Source organism: Venustampulla echinocandica (assembly GCF_003357145.1).
Source record: "Venustampulla echinocandica strain BP 5553 chromosome Unknown scaffold_0, whole genome shotgun sequence".
Classification (NCBI taxonomy): domain Eukaryota; kingdom Fungi; phylum Ascomycota; class Leotiomycetes; order Helotiales; family Pleuroascaceae; genus Venustampulla; species Venustampulla echinocandica.
Window position 1 is genome coordinate 4,304,465 of NW_022474205.1, and position 17,618 is coordinate 4,322,082.

At 48.2% G+C, this 17,618-nt stretch overlaps 5 protein-coding genes across 5 annotated transcripts; 2 read left to right on the forward strand and 3 right to left on the reverse strand.

The window, feature by feature from the left end:
• Positions 1–805: 805 nt before the first annotated feature.
• BP5553_01344 (uncharacterized protein) lies at positions 806–1,742 on the reverse strand (the record flags this gene model as incomplete). The annotated part of the gene is made up of 2 exons (XM_032009967.1): positions 806–959; positions 1,030–1,742. 2 exons carry the CDS (start codon positions 1,740–1,742, stop codon positions 806–808), a joined length of 867 nt encoding a protein of 288 aa, XP_031874021.1.
• Positions 1,743–2,486: 744 nt separating this feature from the next.
• On the reverse strand, positions 2,487–4,270 carry BP5553_01345 (uncharacterized protein; the record flags this gene model as incomplete). The annotated part of the gene is made up of 4 exons (XM_032009968.1): positions 2,487–3,256; positions 3,315–3,537; positions 3,585–3,903; positions 3,960–4,270. 4 exons carry the CDS (start codon positions 4,268–4,270, stop codon positions 2,487–2,489), a joined length of 1,623 nt encoding a protein of 540 aa, XP_031874022.1.
• A 1,216-nt stretch (positions 4,271–5,486) lies between these two features.
• Positions 5,487–7,386, reverse strand: BP5553_01346 (putative transporter (Major facilitator superfamily); the record flags this gene model as incomplete). Its single annotated transcript, XM_032009969.1, has 4 exons — positions 5,487–6,125; positions 6,178–6,568; positions 6,648–6,812; positions 6,863–7,386. The coding sequence occupies 4 exons, from the start codon at positions 7,384–7,386 to the stop codon at positions 5,487–5,489; spliced, it is 1,719 nt and encodes a 572-aa protein (XP_031874023.1).
• Positions 7,387–11,155: 3,769 nt separating this feature from the next.
• On the forward strand, positions 11,156–12,404 carry BP5553_01347 (uncharacterized protein; the record flags this gene model as incomplete). The annotated part of the gene is made up of 4 exons (XM_032009970.1): positions 11,156–11,387; positions 11,623–11,833; positions 11,889–12,054; positions 12,153–12,404. 4 exons carry the CDS (start codon positions 11,156–11,158, stop codon positions 12,402–12,404), a joined length of 861 nt encoding a protein of 286 aa, XP_031874024.1.
• A 3,295-nt stretch (positions 12,405–15,699) lies between these two features.
• BP5553_01348 (uncharacterized protein) lies at positions 15,700–16,017 on the forward strand (the record flags this gene model as incomplete). The annotated part of the gene is made up of 1 exon (XM_032009971.1): positions 15,700–16,017. The coding sequence occupies one exon, from the start codon at positions 15,700–15,702 to the stop codon at positions 16,015–16,017; it is 318 nt and encodes a 105-aa protein (XP_031874025.1).
• Positions 16,018–17,618: the final 1,601 nt, after the last annotated feature.

Below are 17,618 nucleotides of genomic sequence, written 5' to 3' on the forward strand. Positions count from 1 at the left end.
TCGCTGCGATGACTACCAAGAGCTTGGCGTCTTCCCATCCTCCCTCCTGCTGTACTGCAAGAGCTAAGACTGCGGACACCGTATCTTGTTTTAGGATTTGGCTTATACACCATTAGTAGTGATTCTTGAATGCTCAGTGTAGCATCAAGAACACAACCATCCTAGATATTATGCAGTCCTTGATGACATCGGAGTAGTGGAACTCTTACGTGGTGGCTCAGCTGAAGCAAATACTATAAGGACTGAGAAGGCTTTGGCATCCTCGACAACTAGCGGTGACTGTTTCCCTTTGCCGCTCACTGCCGGCCGGCACAACCTAGCTACTATAAAGCGGTAGGTATATATCTTTTAATAAGAAAAGTGCATTTAACGACAACCTAGCTCTTTAAGATGCTCCCCCCAAGCATCACACGACAACTCATATCGGAGAGAAATATAACTAGGTCTAGCGACAACTACGAAACGGCAGAGATTAGTTGGCTGTGGGCAATGAACTCTTTTGCCATTTGAGTTTTTGGCGGGGGCTGCATTTCTTGTTTTGATTTCTTTTCTTTTTTAGATTGTTTTGAAGACCCCTCTTTAGCGAGCGCTGGTCTTAAGTATGGCTTTTTGTGTTGCGAGGCAATTTTATACTGTAGTGAGTGTATTTTCCACAGCTACCAAGTTTCGGCTCTCGGGATTGAAAGCTGATTTTCAGATCTCTATATTCTGGTCGAACACTCCAACTCTGGCGTTTTCAGATGTATCATGGAGCTATCCAGTTGTTGAGAAAGGCGCAACGGTACTTGTTTCAAGCCGAAGTCTTTCAAACTTCCCCCAAAGTCCCATGAATTGTCCTCTTGCCATCGACAACCAATTCTGAACCCTTCCCCAAAGCGACCGAACCACGCACCTCCAAATCTCCTTTAACATAAAGCCTCCCTACAATTTTCAAATTTCCCTTGACTAGGAAGTTCTTCCTAAAATCGCGCATTAGCTCATATTCCATTTTCTGGATCAAAGACAAAGTCAATAAAAAAAAATACTTACTCTGCAATCACATGGCCTTCGATCACGGCGCCATTCCGGCCAGAAACCTTACCCCCAAACCTAACAGTGCCCTCGTCTTGAGACATTGTAGCAGAAACGATATTGAACTTCCCACTGACAGTAACGTCCCCTTCAATCTCTACATTGCCTCGGATGTCCAGATTAGAACTAGTATCGACTTTCCCTTGAACCGATACCGCACCATGGACACCCTGGACACCCTTCTCTTCATCCACGCCGGTCCCATCGAAAGTCAAAGGTCCAGACGCATCAATCTTCCCGCCTATCCAAACACCTCCGTTCCCGCCGATGATATCTATACTACTAGAGCCATCTATTTTCCCTTCAACTCTCACCCCGTCCCGAAGCAGTATTTTACTTGAGGAGTCAATTTTGCCTTGGATGGTGATGTTGTCACTGAGTGTGACGCTGGAGGAGGAACTGCATTTCCCCTGTACAACGATACGGCTTTTGAGGGTGATGGATGAGGACGCGGTGATGGAGCCTTGGACTTCGAGGGGCCCAGTCAGGTTGACTGAGGTTCGGGCGGAGATGGCCTTGGATTGTGGGATGTCGGGGTTTTCTGGTGCTGAAGACGAGGACGAGGCCTCGGGGAGCGGAGTATAAGCTGGTGGTGGTACGCCTAGTACGTCCTCATGGGGATTCGAAGACGAGGCTTCAGCCTCTTTGGATTCTGGCGGCACGACACCCATGGCTGTTTTCAGATATCACTTAGTACAATAATTTCTTCTCTTTGATGATTCTTCGTGGTCGGACTATTTCTGGCTTTTGTGGTGCTTCGGGGAGGTTCGGGGATTGCGGGAATCAGTAGTAATAGTTAAAAGCCGAGCCAAAACTATGCTACTAGGACAGGACAATTGTGAGAAAGAAATCGTTCGAGAAATAATATATATATGGCGTTATTCGTAAGCTTGACAAAGTTACGCGGCAAACGGTCTAGGTGACGTATGTCTCTCTCGTCAGCTTTATATCTCGGATTGCGTACTGTAGTTAGGCTTTCGCTCAGGCCGCGACGAACAAGAAACTCTAAGGACCGTAAGAAACGCGTCAGAGTCTCGAAGGAATCAAAGGAATCGAGCTGACTGTAAGGGCGGGGTAATCTCGCACCGCTGACGACTAGTCACGTGGAAGCTGATATATTAATCCCCCTTAATTATCCAACCGAGAATTGGATTCAAATTATCTATACTGTTTTGGCCCCTTAAACTTTGAATCGCCTAGCTTTTTAGGCAGGGTATTCTACATATTTGTTTTTTAATCGATGTTGTGATAATATAAACTTCTCTTCACACACTTCTTTCTAGTAAGGGTATATTTCATACCGAAAATGGTATATACAAATAAAATGATATGCTGATCTTGACCCAAAACTCCACAGCTAATATGCAATCAGGAACAAAGTATACAGGGAATAAAGACCTCTTATATACACCGCACTATCGAGAACTCCCAAATCCATGAGGGGAGCCATGGTCGCTCGTCGGACTAACCAACGCTCTCGGATCAATTGGTTCTCGACGCTGCTTATTACCAGGCCAAGTTCTCAGGGGTGGGGTTTCAGGAATGGGATCAAGCTCGTCATCCCAAGGGGAGCCCTGGACTTCATAATCATTAAAGCTGCAGGGCGGTTTACTTGCGCTCCTAGTCTTATTCCCACTGCCCATTTCCTTCTCCTCGCTTTCGAAGATGAAGGCTTCTGAGCCGTATAGCTCGGCTGGTGGAGATTTTTCGGCTGGGATTTCCATGTGCTTTGAGGAACTATGTAATTCTCTCTGATCCTTAGGTGGAACCGCCGGTCTGTGGGGTTCATTTGTTGACTTTAGACCTAGGGCGTCATTCCATGTGCCGATATGTGATTCGCTATTTGTAGTACCGAGATTGTCGGAACAGCTGCTATTCGAATTGTTCTTGCGATCGTATGTATAATCGTTGGTAACCCCCCTTTCCTTTTGAGCCGCCGACCGGCGCTTGTATTGCCAGCAGAAGACAAATATTATCGATAGAAGTAGGAACGATCCGGCGACGCTTGAAGTTATGACGCCAATTTTGACTGCTTGGCTGAGGCCGGGTTTACTACTTGAGGTAGGTGAAGAGCTACCTTGGGAGATGGCATTTTGTTGAAAGGTCGTAAACGGCTGGGTGTATATTGGATTGAGTGCGAAGACCATGCCATTGCCACATTCGCCTGATTGTTGCGAGAAGAACCCTGGAAGTGAATGGTCAGCTAGAGGGATTTGATCCGTATTTGTGGACAGTAAACATACATGATGGCCCGATACCGTTCACTTTAAGGGTAAATACGTCGGCGATGTCCCCATGGCCGCCCATGTACCCCGAATCAAACCCTCCTAGAAGTTTCTCGCATGGCTTATCATACGTAGACTGCGTGATCGTGTGGTTGCCGGCTAAGAATTTAAAAATGACTTCATCTCCGATATTGGCGTTTACAGAACTTGGAACGAACGATGGACTAGCTGCCACCATTACCTATAGATTTTAAGAAGCTATCATAGTAAAGAGTCTCGTGAACTCACTGTATGGGCTGAGCAAACAATTGTACCGTTGGGGCCAGGCAAAATACCTGGTGTAGGTCTGACGCCTGGCGCAGCTATTATGCCTGTAGTAGGGGCGCTCGTCACTTGAGCCCCTCCATAAGCGTAGCCATCCAACGGATTTGCATATGCTTTGGCGTTGGTCACAGTCGCTTGGAATGTGGTTATAGTTGCAACGCCTTCATGTCCATAGGAAGTAGCTGTAAAGGGAACCCCCGACGGGAGTGGTGTATAACACGTTCCTCCATATGCCGGCCGATCAGGAAACTGGGTGGTAGTTGGTTGAGCCCAAGTATATCCGCTGTGAAAATCGATATTAATTTTCTCCTGGTATAGAAGTCCATGCCATTCACTTACCTCGGACAACACGCGATGTAATTTGATGCAAATGCCCCCACAGTAGAGTAGTTTTCCGGACAGACGAGTGGATTAAACGCGGGTTGAATAGTGCTGCTTGCAGCTAGGAGATAGCTGGACATAAACTGCGTGGGATAACAATCCGAAAAGGTAGTTCCTGACACTGGAATAGGCGCATTCATCCATATCTCGTTCGATTTATCTGGCAAGATCGTTAAGTGGTTCTCTGTACATGTTGACGCCTTCGGAATGAATGTCGTAGTCAGAGCTGGTGTGGCCATCGCAGACGGAGGCACCGTTGCTACCGACATAGTTGGAGGTGAGGCTGTCACCGACAGTAGAACTGCATTTTCAGATGCGCAAGGAGAGGGGGGCGGTCCACCAGCGGTTCCTGGGCAGAGGGGGAGGAGGAGCTATATCAGCTCCTTCCCTGGCCACGGACGCGAGTAAGGCGCCCATAAAAAGCCCAACAGGAGCCATAGCAGGACTAAGATTCTCCAAAGCTGTGGGGGGACAAGATTAGCCGCACCCAGAAGCCCACTGTTGTACCACTCCGCAGATATAGCTGGAGTAAGTACTTGAGTCGAGCTTGGCGGCCGCGTCTGTGCCTTGTAGGCTTTACGGCTGCTTCTAACATGCGGCGCAGTACTTAGGTCAAGGGCGGAAAGCTCAAAGGAAGGCATGGAGGAGGTAGATGAAGACAAGTTCGGCCATGCCTAACTTCAAGAACGTCCCAATTCTAGATAGCATGAGCACTTTAATACGATATAGCAAAACGGAAATAATGTTTTGCAAGGCAAGAGATAAAATATTAAGACGAAGAGATCCAAAAAAACTAGAGATGGTGACTACACCGATAATGATCCTGATTGCTGGGCATATCGTCTCACACAACTGTATGGAGGATGTAGGTCGCATCGCAGAGAGTGTACGTCAGCTCCGGATTTAGCTGCCGTGCCTGTCGCGCGCGCTTGCCGTGCTTAGATAGGATCGCAGATGTTTCATATGAATCGCCCCCGGATGGTGATTCGCAGAGGGGCGATGAAGCGAGTGGAACGATCCTTTGAAACAGCGCGGCAGTGAGTGCTGCGCAATCCTTCAAATCCTTTTGGACTGTTGGTGTAGGCGTGTCGGGCATATACGGACTGCAGAAGCCATCCTCTACAGCAGCCATTAATTACCCATCACGCCATGGCAATAGGTCGAGATCGAATGTGGCGCATCTGTGGCGATGTAGGAATTAGTTGAAGATGTGAAGGGGAAGTGGTCGTGAATCGTGCTACATAATGGAGGATCTCAGGACGAATGAAGGTTTCGGTTAGGGACACTAAGGGCGGGCGGGCCGCTCTGGTCCGACCATTGTAGCGCTGAGCTGGGCGCCAAAATAGCTTTGCGTCTAATTCTCCCCTTTTTATTTGCACTTGTCCCTTGGTATCCCTCGTCCTTTTTATAAGCTATGTTTCTTATATTTACGTTATTTGCGGCTCCTTCCTAGCGCCGACAATAAATTAATCATGATGCATCTCATTACAACCTTTCAGCCACTGGGACACCGCTCTTCTCATTCTCAACCACAGTGACATCGCTTTTCTCTATACCTTTGTCACTCTCACTGTCCGTGGTATGGTCGCCACTGAAGATATCTAGCTCGGTAGTACGGAAATCGCGTGCGGCGATACCACGTTCGAAGAGAACGTCCATCTCAGCATAGGTGCGCCCCTTGGGCTCGGGCAGTCGGAAATAGACCCAGATGATGCACAGGAAGCAGCTTCCAGCCCAAAAGAAGGCTGACTTGGCGCCCCAGCCCCAGCCGGTCGGAGTGGGAGTGAGTTGGTATGTTGTGAGGATATTGACGACTATTCCGCCAATATTGTACAGGTTTCGCGCAAGCACCACCGTCTTTGCCTTAAGGCGCGTGGAAGAGACTTCGGCAACAAGAGCGTAGCAGATTGGCCCAACTGTCAAGTCATAGATGAAGGTGAAGATCAACAGCATTGATCCAATTGCCCAACGAGAGGGTACGTTCGACGCCGGTGCAATGGCAGTAAATCCGATGATGAGCAGCAGTACGAACAAGACAATAGAACCTCGGAGATATATGGTTCGTCGGCCGGCTCGCGACATCAAGAACCAGCTTCCCACAGTACCGACCATTCCCAATGCGTACTAGTAATACTTGTCAGAGATTTGAACCGTGGCTTGGAGAAATGTTACTTACCTGGCCCATAGATAAGTCAAAGGCGGAGGTGGTTGGCAGGCCGGCTTGTTGGTAGAAATATGTCGAGTAGCCCATGAACGTTGATCCGCACAAGGTCTGAACAAGCCAAGTGATACAGGCAACTTCGGTACGACGGAGATCGATCCCTTTAAAGCAATCAAGGTAAGATGTTCCCTCAGAGATCTGCTTCTCAATTTCATTGGTATGTGTCATCATAGCAATGGTGGCGTCCGCATTGAAAGTAGGGTCCCCGCGAGTGGTAAGACGGAGGAGGGCTTTCTTAGCTTCTTCAGTGCGGTTGTTTCGCACCAGCCACCAAGGAGACTCTGGGGCAAAGATAACACCGATGAGGATGGGAACAGGCCACATCCATTGGAGGGCAAATGGAATACTGGAGTAAATCAGAATCTAAGGCTATATTGGAAAGATGGCATAAAGAACGGCTAAAAGGGATGGAGGGCGATACATACCGGTAAGCCCATTGGTCTTCGCGAGACAAGACTCCACGAAGCACGCCGGAGGCAATAAATTGGCCGATAACCCAGCAAAGGTTAACATATGTGCAAAGATAAGCGCGGAGCGCAACGGGGCACACTTCTGAAGCGTATGCAGTGGTAAGTGTTTGGAAGACACCCCTAGTGGATGTTAGTAAGCTCATAGGGAAATATTGGCCAGTTGTTCGTACCATGGGATACCACAGAGAATCTCTCCAGCAAGCAGTGTTTGAATGTTCTGGGAGAAGAAAGGAATGAAGATGACTGCTATCATCATGGCGAGGGAAGCAATCATGGTCTTGCGGTAGCCATATTTTTCGGAAATGATACCGTTGATAAAAAGACCCAAGATTTCGCCGCAGAGAGCGCCGTTGGATAGGCCCGATTTCCATGGGGCTGGGACGGTATATGTGCCATCGTCCGCGAGAACGCCATATTTCTCGTTGAACTGGGGAAGAGCGTAGAACGAGCCAAGTAGGACGACATCATACCCTTCCATGATGATGGCGGTTGAAAGAAGCATCGACCACCCGACAGCCTTTGGATATAGCTTGAGGGCTTGGATAAAGCCCATATCGTGCTCGTTAGAGGTGGCATCTCGGGCTTCAGCTGAGATACCAGCGAAGCCTGCTACCGCAACTGATGCCTTTCGGATATCGCTGTCTTCAGGATGGGCGGTCTTCTCGGCCACCTTAACTTCCTCAGTGACGGCCATGGTACCGATGGTGATGGCAGTGGGAAATCGGTAGGAAAGACAAAGATGAGAGCTGAGAAAATGTCTCTCTACGATGGCATTGTCTGCGACTGGGGAGGAGTTGGGTTCTTTATATATCGTGGCCGGGGGGAAGTACTTGCACAGGACCAACTATAACTTCCAAAGGTCCAGGGGTCGTAACCTGCGAGCAATTGCTTTAGTTAGGCTTCGATCCTATGGTAGGCAGGCATGTGCTCTCGGAGGAGGGTCCGAGGTTGGCAGGGGTTCCATAGCCTTTGGATTTGGATATGTGGCTGTTGAGAACAGACATAATTGTACAAAAAATTTCTTGTACAGACCGAAGTAACCATTCATAGACCCCGGATGACATGGGGAAGCCCACTAGCCTCAAATCCTCCAGTTCTCTTCGCTGAATCCATAACTTAATACGGTGGAGCTGCACTATACCTTGACGGCTATCCTAGTCTGGGGATGGGAAGGGCAGCCAGCAACTGGGACTAGGAAGACAAAGACATGAAGCACACGCCAACCGGCCCTGGATGCGAACGAGGACATATACTGGGTAGCAAGCAGCAAAGTGTTGCACGGTAATGAGTTGCAGATGGTCTATCCAGAGAGGATGTGACGGACTGTTGTTTGCGGGAACAAGAACGAATCATGGAAAGGCCTATGAGATAGAGCTGTGACGCTGAGAGTTTGGATCATAAATTTTATGGGGAATATCCTTTCCCTCCTTTGTGGTAGGTACGACGTAGAATCATCTCGCTGATGGGATGTCAGGGATGCAATGACTGGGGGTTATCATGGTAACCTTATTGCCATCGCGACAACCGTGGGACGGCCAAATAAAATGCGGCTTCAGCAAGAGTGACCGCGAAGGGATTAGCGGTTGGAGTCCAATACTGTATCGGGTTAGAATTGGAATTGCCAAGGGGGCGAAAGACTGCTGAACTCTGTGTTCGCCAGTTATCGATGACAATCGATGACGTCCCAAGTACTACGAAGTAGAAGCCGTATTCCCCGTGCGGAGCAGAATGGAGCAGTACATATGGAGTACAAAGAGCATGAGGACTTGCACACAGCGAGTTACCACAGCGACCCCCCAGCATCGTGCCAAGGTACGTCGAAGACGCGAAGAATGGGCGAAGAAGCTGCTTAATTTGACCCCAGGGAGCTGTCACTGCTTGGTGGTCTGCAATCCAAAGGCAAAGCAGATGCTGTAGAGCCACACTAGGCCAAACTGTTTATCTGGGATAGATCCTAAAGATTCATGGGCTTTCCCGCCATAATACTACCTTTGGGGGATTGGAGCCCTGGAAGCAGACGGCATAACCATGGAAAGATGGCGAGTCCGTAGCAATCATGCTTTGCGTCCTCCCAGCGACCTAGCGTGCCATAGTATTTCACGGCACGGCAAAATTCTGGGAGAGCAGCGCGCTGGTGGTAATAACGGGATCTTGAAGGATTCGCCGAGCCAGAGATAGCTCGTTGAATACGCTCCGTATCCCCTATCTATACCCCAGATTTCTTGGGTAGGTTTCTGGCCTCTTCCGCTTCAGTGCTTTGCTCTGGGTCTAGACTTTAGACTCTAAACTCTAGAATGTGATTTAACTTCATCCTTCGCCTCTCTCTTTGCGGCGTTGGTCTCTACCCACGTTGCAGGGGATTCGGAAGCGCAGTGTTGGCACGAAGTATTGTTCAGATGCACTTCAAACTGCATTCAGGGGGGAAACAGTTCGTGCTAATTGCGACAATACTGCTGGTACGCCGTCGGCGTAACAAGCAGGCAGTACTTCGAAATATGAATGACTTCGTTCTGATCATTTGGGGAGATTGAGACGTAAAATCGCCAGCACAATGCCGCAATTTGTTTCGCAGGTGGATTGAGAAAGGATGTAGATTATTATTGGGGGATGCGATGCCCAGCTCCCCTCGCTTATCTTATCAGTACTCGCCTGTACGCACTGCAGTACAGTACAGTACGTGCTCGGCTGAGCACGAGATTTTTAGATATAGGATAATAGGACTCTTGGACAGGCGTTTTCACTCTTGGCTATGTCATACCCCTAGTGGTTTACTTCCTACGTCCTGATTGCCCTCCCTCTCCTTTGGGCCCCTGGCCTCTTTGACTGAAGTGGCCAATACTACCACTTTAGCTCTTGGTTGGTAGTTCAATCTCATATAATTGTTTCCTGACTCGTTAATTGGCCTACCGTCATTCTCTTTGGTATGTGTGGCCGTTCATTTCTCGCGAAGTATCTCGTTGAAAATATGTCATCCGCTCTATTTGCCATCCGATCTCATACTTCCAGCATATTTGCTATTTATGAACACAATCACGAAATAGCCGCATTATCACATTCGTTGGTCTTGCAATGCTCTATAACAACCATCCACGGCTCTTGTCCAGGGTCGCATTCTCTGCGAGCATCCTTCTTTACTCATCCTGGGTGTCATAACTATTCCTCAAATATATATGGTGGAAATATGGCATTGCGGAATTATATACCAGGCAAACCCGCCTGGTACAAATATTCCAACGATGGCCTGGACGATATCCCCCGCATCATCCCGAGAACAAACTGCATCAAAGCGATAAATATTGACATTATATGGCTTTCCGCATATGTCAGTCTTCTCAGCATGGCATGGGATACGATATCTCCAATGACGAGTAGCGCATGCACCCTATAGCACGGTTGTGGACATGGAAATATCAGCTGAGGCATGCCACCCTTAGGGAATGGGTGCAATTCCCGACCTCGTCATCAACCATACTCGTATGAGCGAGCCTGGTTCAGGGAATCTCGGAAGTGGAAAGTCCATCCGAAGACGAATTGGGACATATGGTAGCCTGCAGGATGGGCTGCCAATGGGGTATGGATTCTTCCGAGAAGCTGGCGACTTTTCTTCAGTGGCAGCGCGTGGGCGTGGGAGTAGGACGAACAAACGCAAAAATACCATCACTATCTTTTCTCCCACGCCCCCAAACAAACAGCCAGGTCTGAACTAGGATAGCCGTGTCACCCACACCGTCCACAATACTGCCACATTCTGGCCCGGGAACGGGTTCATAGTTGACGCCATAAACGTGTATTCTGATGGAGCCAAGTTGAAAGCTATATCAATCATCGACTACATGCATATCCGGATGGCCTACTTCGGGTCTATTCGGTGATCGACCACGAATTTCTCCGTGAGATAAGCAACAAAATGCGGTTCGAATATGATACCATGACCTGCATATGCAACCCGGGAAGATACTCGCGACAGTGATGTGCGCCTCGGAAGGCCGCTTGTTTCCCCTCACCAGGTCACCAAGCATTCTGATGAGCCGAATATTGATGCACCGGTGGTGTAACCTGGCGGTCCAATGGCAACCTGCCAGTTGTGTGAGCGGTTGGGTGCGTTCATGTCGTCCCAATGAAGAAGTGCCCATTAGATGCTATCGGGGATGCATGAACCCGCCTCAACTTCCAACAGTATTTTGGCACCAGGAACAGCAAACGCTGTGTCAAAACCATCTTGAATGATTAAATCCATGATCCCACAACTGAGGCCGACAAAAATACGATCCCCTGGTCTCATACCAACCAGCGTGGGCAATCAATCAATCAATAAATCCGATCGACGATCATCGAGGCATTCCTTGAGCCACCCCCTTACTCTTCACATTTTCCCGGCACCTAGTTTTCTGATACTCGTATTTTCGAAACTTTATCTTCACCTCCATGCTTTATCTCAACCCGGTCCTACGTTTTTGATAATCATGTACGAAGTTCCCCCGAGACCTCCACGAATTACCATCACGTGGAAGAGCTCTTCGACAAACCTTGTGCTTCGTCGTACATTTCTCGCCTTCTGTACCACTTTACACCTCATCCCTGATCATACCATGATTAGAAACACGTTTTCTAGCGTGTCTAGCTCCAGCTCCAGGACCGGCATCAGCGGAGGAGCCAAAAGTCCGGAACCTTCCGACTCAGCATCTCAGCCGAGCTGTGAGCAGGAAGACTGAGATGCATGGCCGTCACCCAAGTGGAACTTGTGTTCCTTATCTCTACATGCCCTCTCGTCAGATATCGATGACAATGAGGCAGACGTGCCGAAGCTCAAATTACTAGGCATATTGTCTATCAGTTCGGCGGGTCCATCATTACCTCCTTCTAATATTTTCATATGGGAGACGAATTGCAAAGTAACAATAGCATCGGAATGCGGAAAATGGATTTGTAGGCCTAGAGAATCCTGGATCACAGGCAGATACAGAGGGTATTGATATATTTATGGCAGAAGGTACTAGCCCCGAAATATTCTCCTTCTATGTCATCTTTCTGACCCTCATTGGCATAGAGCCCTCAAATGCCTCCGAACCGACCGAAGACGAACCTAGAGAGGAGTCTGCATTACTCATTGCGAAGTCTCTCATCCATCACGAGACAATTGAGTAACTGCACTCATGATTCATGCAACCAAAGTCCAAACTAGCTTGATGATCTCAGTTTGGGGCCGAAACAAATTCTAGAACGTGACAAGACTTCCCATCGGGCTACCCTCAAATTTGCGGAGAAGATAACTGATAAAGATCCCGCTCTGAGCGATTATTGGACCGACAAAGACGAGCTCGCGAGACGACGTCCTCTCACAGCAATACGGGATACAATCGGTGTCTTTTGGATCTACCTCAGACATCGAAAGACGCCTCCATATTCACCATGGAACTTGAACCGAATTACTTATCGACTAACTTGTTTTATACAATCTAGGACGACAAGAAAGAGTATGCTGAGGAGGCATTCAATATGGTTAGCATCTATGCCAACTCTACGCATGCCATTATAGCAGCACCTTCCGGTTCCGATCACAGTGGATTCCTGGACATGGAGGTGGGGGTGCCGCTGCTGTTAGATACCTCGAATGGACCTGGTCCAGAGGCTTGTCTCTATACGCTGCTCCGTAAAATCACTGGCTTCTTTGACTATCCACCAACTCCCAGTGATCTGATAGGTGGCAGATAATGGATGCTCCAGGAATAACACCTCTCTGTCAGATGTGTCGAATTTACATTTTACGACTGACACTGGAAATTTCGGGAGAAAACGGCCTGGGTCTGCGGCCAGACTACATTCAACGACTCCCGCAACGATTCGATTATGTATCACCCTACGATCGTCAAGTTCTACGAATCTTTATTTCCATATCGCCTAGGCACCGATGGCTCAATATCATAGCGAACCATTCCCGTACGAAGCTTCTTAGAATAATTGACATATTATCAACCCTATCGGGTGTTCGCGAGTGGCTTAGGTGTATACTGCAGGACTTTGGAGGTAGGACCTTCCTACAAATCAAAGAGATCCCGATCTCTTATAGTTTTGCGTTGGACCAAACAACCTTCCCCAGGACTAGATTGCTCCAAGTTTCTTATCGACCTCTGTGAGCGGCTCCAGGATGTTTATGCGATGGGAAATTAGTGGGCTTGACTGCAGCGAGGCCGGCTGCAAGATAGAACCGGAGCTATCAGATGAATTAGGTACCATCGCTAGGGAACTCCTCAAGCTCCATGGGCCCTGATCAAGTGCGGTGGAAGCTCCATGTGAGGGAACGGCACTCTAGCCGCCATCCAACAGAATTTACATCTCAAAATCATACTCAACCACCTGGATTGTCCATTGGCCAACTCCCAGGACGCTCGAGAGGCGCCCCATAAAGCAATGCCATCGTCCCACCAGAGTCTATCGATCCGAGCCTCACCGGCGCACACTAGCACCCACTCAAACTTGGAACAGATCAACAACATATCTATTCATGTCCGGCGCTGGCATGATATCCCAGGCCGGGGAATTGTCCGTAGCATAGTAACATACAGAAGTGCACCACCTGCTTTCTTGGACAGTGATGCCATTAGTCTAGCATCACAGAATATGTTGGCACGTCACTTTAACGTCGGCAGGTTTATCGCATCCACGAAGGAGTGACGGTTGCTACAATGTTGTCTCCTACGAGGATGTAATCGCCCACAGTCAACTTGAATGTGGCCAGTTCGTCATTCATAGATCTATACATCACCGACCGTTTAATGCCACGGACACACATGTGGCCCTCTTATTCAAAGGCAAGGGCAAGAGCGGCTGTTTCGGGAGACTCCTGTTGGACAACAGGAAAACAGTCAGGGCTACGCGAGGATTTAGTTACTCGAAATCGGAGTCGTAGAGGATGTTTAGCAGAAGGACCTCTTAAAGCATTATCGCGGTGCCTAAATTTCTGGGTGACCTGTGTCAAGGTCGTCAAAAGATGTCGAGGGCTATTAGGAGGTGGTAGACCGCAATATTAGTGTTGACTAATACGATGGGATTGATCCCATGAGGAGTATTGGTGATGAATGTCAGCATTCAGCATCTGAAGCAACGCAAACCTAGAAGATCCTCACACCCTTTGCAGGGTCTATCACGGAATGGGGCCTATATAGCTTTTCAGGTTGTGGTTCAGAGTTAGCCCAGCTGGCCACGAGACCGAAGGGTGAGTGGCAGCTATCGACTATTCGGAGATTACCGAACCACCATGTAGCTATCCTAAAACGTTGGACAGAGTCTTAAAGCCAAACAAGGCTTGTATGGACCAAAACAAGCTCCACGAACCTGGTACCTAAAGCTTCGTCCACGATTAGAAAACCTTGGGTGGAGAATGACTACCTTCGATCAATCTGTGTTCTTTCATGACAAGGATCAACTCTACATTACGATATATGTAGACGACATTAATTTCTTTGGAGCGGACGAAAAGAAAAGATTGATAAAGAATAGTTTGAGGTGTGAAGCTTCGGAGAATGCTCTTGCTACCTTGGAGTGCAAGTCAAGAGGAACGAGCATGTCTCTGTTCTGTTTCATCAGTCAAGCCTTCTGAAATTCTACAGAGATCGATCAAATAGCTGTAACTACAGCCCTTTCTTCACTCCAAGATCCTGGGAGGCGTTCTTGTCCAATTATCTCATGGATTTGGTGTCGAAAATGATCAAATCAAGCCAAACTGGAACACCAAGACAGGAGATCGACATTTTGTCTGCCTCTTGGGCCGATCTCTGTAGGGCTCAAACAATCTCCCGGAAACAGGCAGCTTGAGATCAGATCAAATATGGCAAAGCTTGGCTATACTTGATTAGGGCTTGACCGATGACGGGGTCTCTAAGGGTTTTGGATGCATACGCCATTATAATTGGGGCTCCGCTAATGGGCGGGTAGGTCATATCGACCTGGTGGGTGTTATGTAGCTGGGGACCCAGGCCTAACGCTTTAATTGCACGACATAAAGCAAGTTAGCGGTACGTGGGTTTGAACAAACCTACGAAATTGAATGCTCTTGCTACCTTTTCTGCCTTGCCACCGTGCAAGGAGGCTGGCTGCCTTCAAATAAAGCCCGAGGATATCAACAGCATTCTTAACCCTGCTTTATACCAAGAAATCAATATCCTGAGCTAAGGATCATTTCTGGCCCTTTACCTTAAATCCAAGGTTAAGGGAAAGGGAGCTTCCCTTCAGTAGATTAATTGACGTTCGATAAGATCTAGTTTGAGAAATGCCCTGAGATACTTGGTAGGCATGTCGAGCACATTTAATGTGGGGGTGACATTGGACGAGGCGTTACCAATAATCCTCCTGGAGCCAGATTTCAAGTTTGCGAATGAGCTTCAGCTGTTTTATCGGCATGATCGGCCCGGGAATAAAAACGACCCAGTGTACTGTATTCGGATTTTCGATAAAGACTAGACAAGTCGCCAAAAAGACTTGTTTCAACCTCCCAGTCAGAAACAGCCTAGTTTCCCCTATGGCTACAGATGCATCTTTATGCTAAAATCGGCACAAAAAGGACTACAGAACCTCCGGGTACCTTCCTTGTTGCTTTATGTCTCTCATCAGGTTCGGAGTTTATTCTAGGGGTGCTAGTGTGGGTGATTCTGGTTAAAGATGATAAGACGAGTCAGAATAAAATACGGGATCGACATGACGAAAAATGTACCCGTTCGAATCTCAGCTGAAGGGACAGAAATCTAATATTAAAGACTCGAATCCTCGGTAATTATTACTCGATTCTCCGCTGCTAAGGATCGCAAATTTCTGTTGCCCATGGAGATCAGGCTCGAGACCAACATCAGAAAGGTCTTTGAGACATTGGACAATCTGAATGCCCAGGAGGTCGAGCTTGTAACCTCGGGGGCAATTGTGCCTTTCGACCCAACCATCCTTCCTAGCCGCACCAAGCCAACTCGAATTGTGCAGCTCAATTGGCTTATGACCATGCAACAAGTGCTCACCGCGAATGACAATGAACATTTCCCGGTTCGGGACGGCGACAAGGAGTATCATGGCTACACCGCGGAAACTGGCACCGCGCTCTGCTATTCGCAAGGTACCACATGAGGGAAAGGGAGGGAGCCGGGCCAAAGGCAAAGATGGTGCCAAGACCCGCAAGGTTACCGCCGCCAAAGACTCACCCTGGATCCCACTATGGATCAGTTCCGGGGCACAGGACGTGCAGGTTGCCGACCAGGAGGTGGATCTCGAGAAAGGCGAAATGACCCAGGCCGGCTTTGACTTTTTCGATGCTCGTGACCGGCTGGAGCATATTCCAGAATAATATCAGAGAGTGGAAAGGATTTCAACCCCCTTAATATGATATCCCTGGTGGCCACCAACCCAGCCTGGTACGAGGAATCACCGAGATCGCCATGAAAATGGCGTGGCTGTTGGATCTCGACAAAACAATTACGACGAAATACGCCAGTGATGGCGCCCTTCACTGGGAATGAGAATACAATCTTGGTACTTTCCACCTTAAAGGCGTATGCACTTTTATTGGTTCACAAGTACTTGATAGGGCAGGCATTTGGTCATTGTTGTGCTTTGCAGATAAATACATCGAGCATCGAATTATGACTGAACGTTGCATTGCTTACCTTCGCCATGGCTCTACGGTGGAGGATAGCTGGACCGCCGTATTTCCTCTACAGGACTATGGATGAAGAAAGTCCGTGGTCCATACTTGTTCAACCACCTAATGCCGTCGACCCCCAAATTAAGGGCAAAAATCCTGCTAGCGGGATGTATATACCTGAGCTGGACCCAACACCTACACGCCACAGCCCTAAAAGGTGCCATCCAAGGATACGGTCAAACTATCCCCATGAGCACCACAATGAGGAACGTAACAACCCCCCGTACTAAAATTATGATCCACTATATCGTCAGTGTGGCAGATCACAGAGTCTAGTTACCCCCACGAGCCAAGGATCGCGAGCATCTCTTTTCCGAGGAAGAGTTGGAAGCACTAGGCGGCGAATATTTATTCGAGTACCCCATCCGTCCGGAGGGAGCTGGGCGGTTTGATACACACACGGAATGGGATGCTACGAGTCAGTTAAGCCTTTATACCTCACTTCCTTCCAAAAATTCAGTCACCAAAGAGAAAGGATACAGACGTCCTTGTTCCTCAAGAGCCATCTCATAGGCTGCTTCTCCAGTCAGGACTGATTAAACTGAAAAATGGCACTGCTAGAGGAATAGACGTCCTTCTGAATGACTCCTTCGGCTTCAACCGAAGAGGTCCGAGCCAGTCACAGAAAACTAGAAGTGCCAATTATTAGTTGTCTAGGAGACTGCATAAGGGATGGAAACGATACCATGCCTGCCTCTGTACTAGTTGTTCTTGAATCCGCAGTCCCTCAAGCGATTACGAAACTCGACTGGGAAGACCCACCCGCTGTGGAAGAAGTTGCCCTTTGGATAAAGGAAGGTAGTGAATATGGAAAAGTTTGGTTCAAGAACACTATGCAAACTATTCGCTTGAGGAGCACACTACACATCGAAATACTGATATTATGCTTTGGGAAGATACAGATCTTCTAGTATACGCCCTCAAGACATTACCCAGCGTCCACAAAACTAGAAATTTTCACGCCTCGCTATTTAACAATAATTTTTTAACTAGAGTATACAAGCAGTATTTCGACAGCTGCATAGCCAATCTAGGCAAATAACTCGGGGATATCCTATAAGCTACGGGGGCAGCCAACTTGCCTATTCGACACCTTGAGCGTTAGTGCCTCCCGCCGGCTTTCTTCTAGCGTGATAGTACGGGTACGAGTAAATATCCCCCGTATTTTCGCGATATCCAGACAGCTATAGGGAGTCTGACCTCACTCTACCTAACGATAAATGAGTATATTAGTATTCCCACTT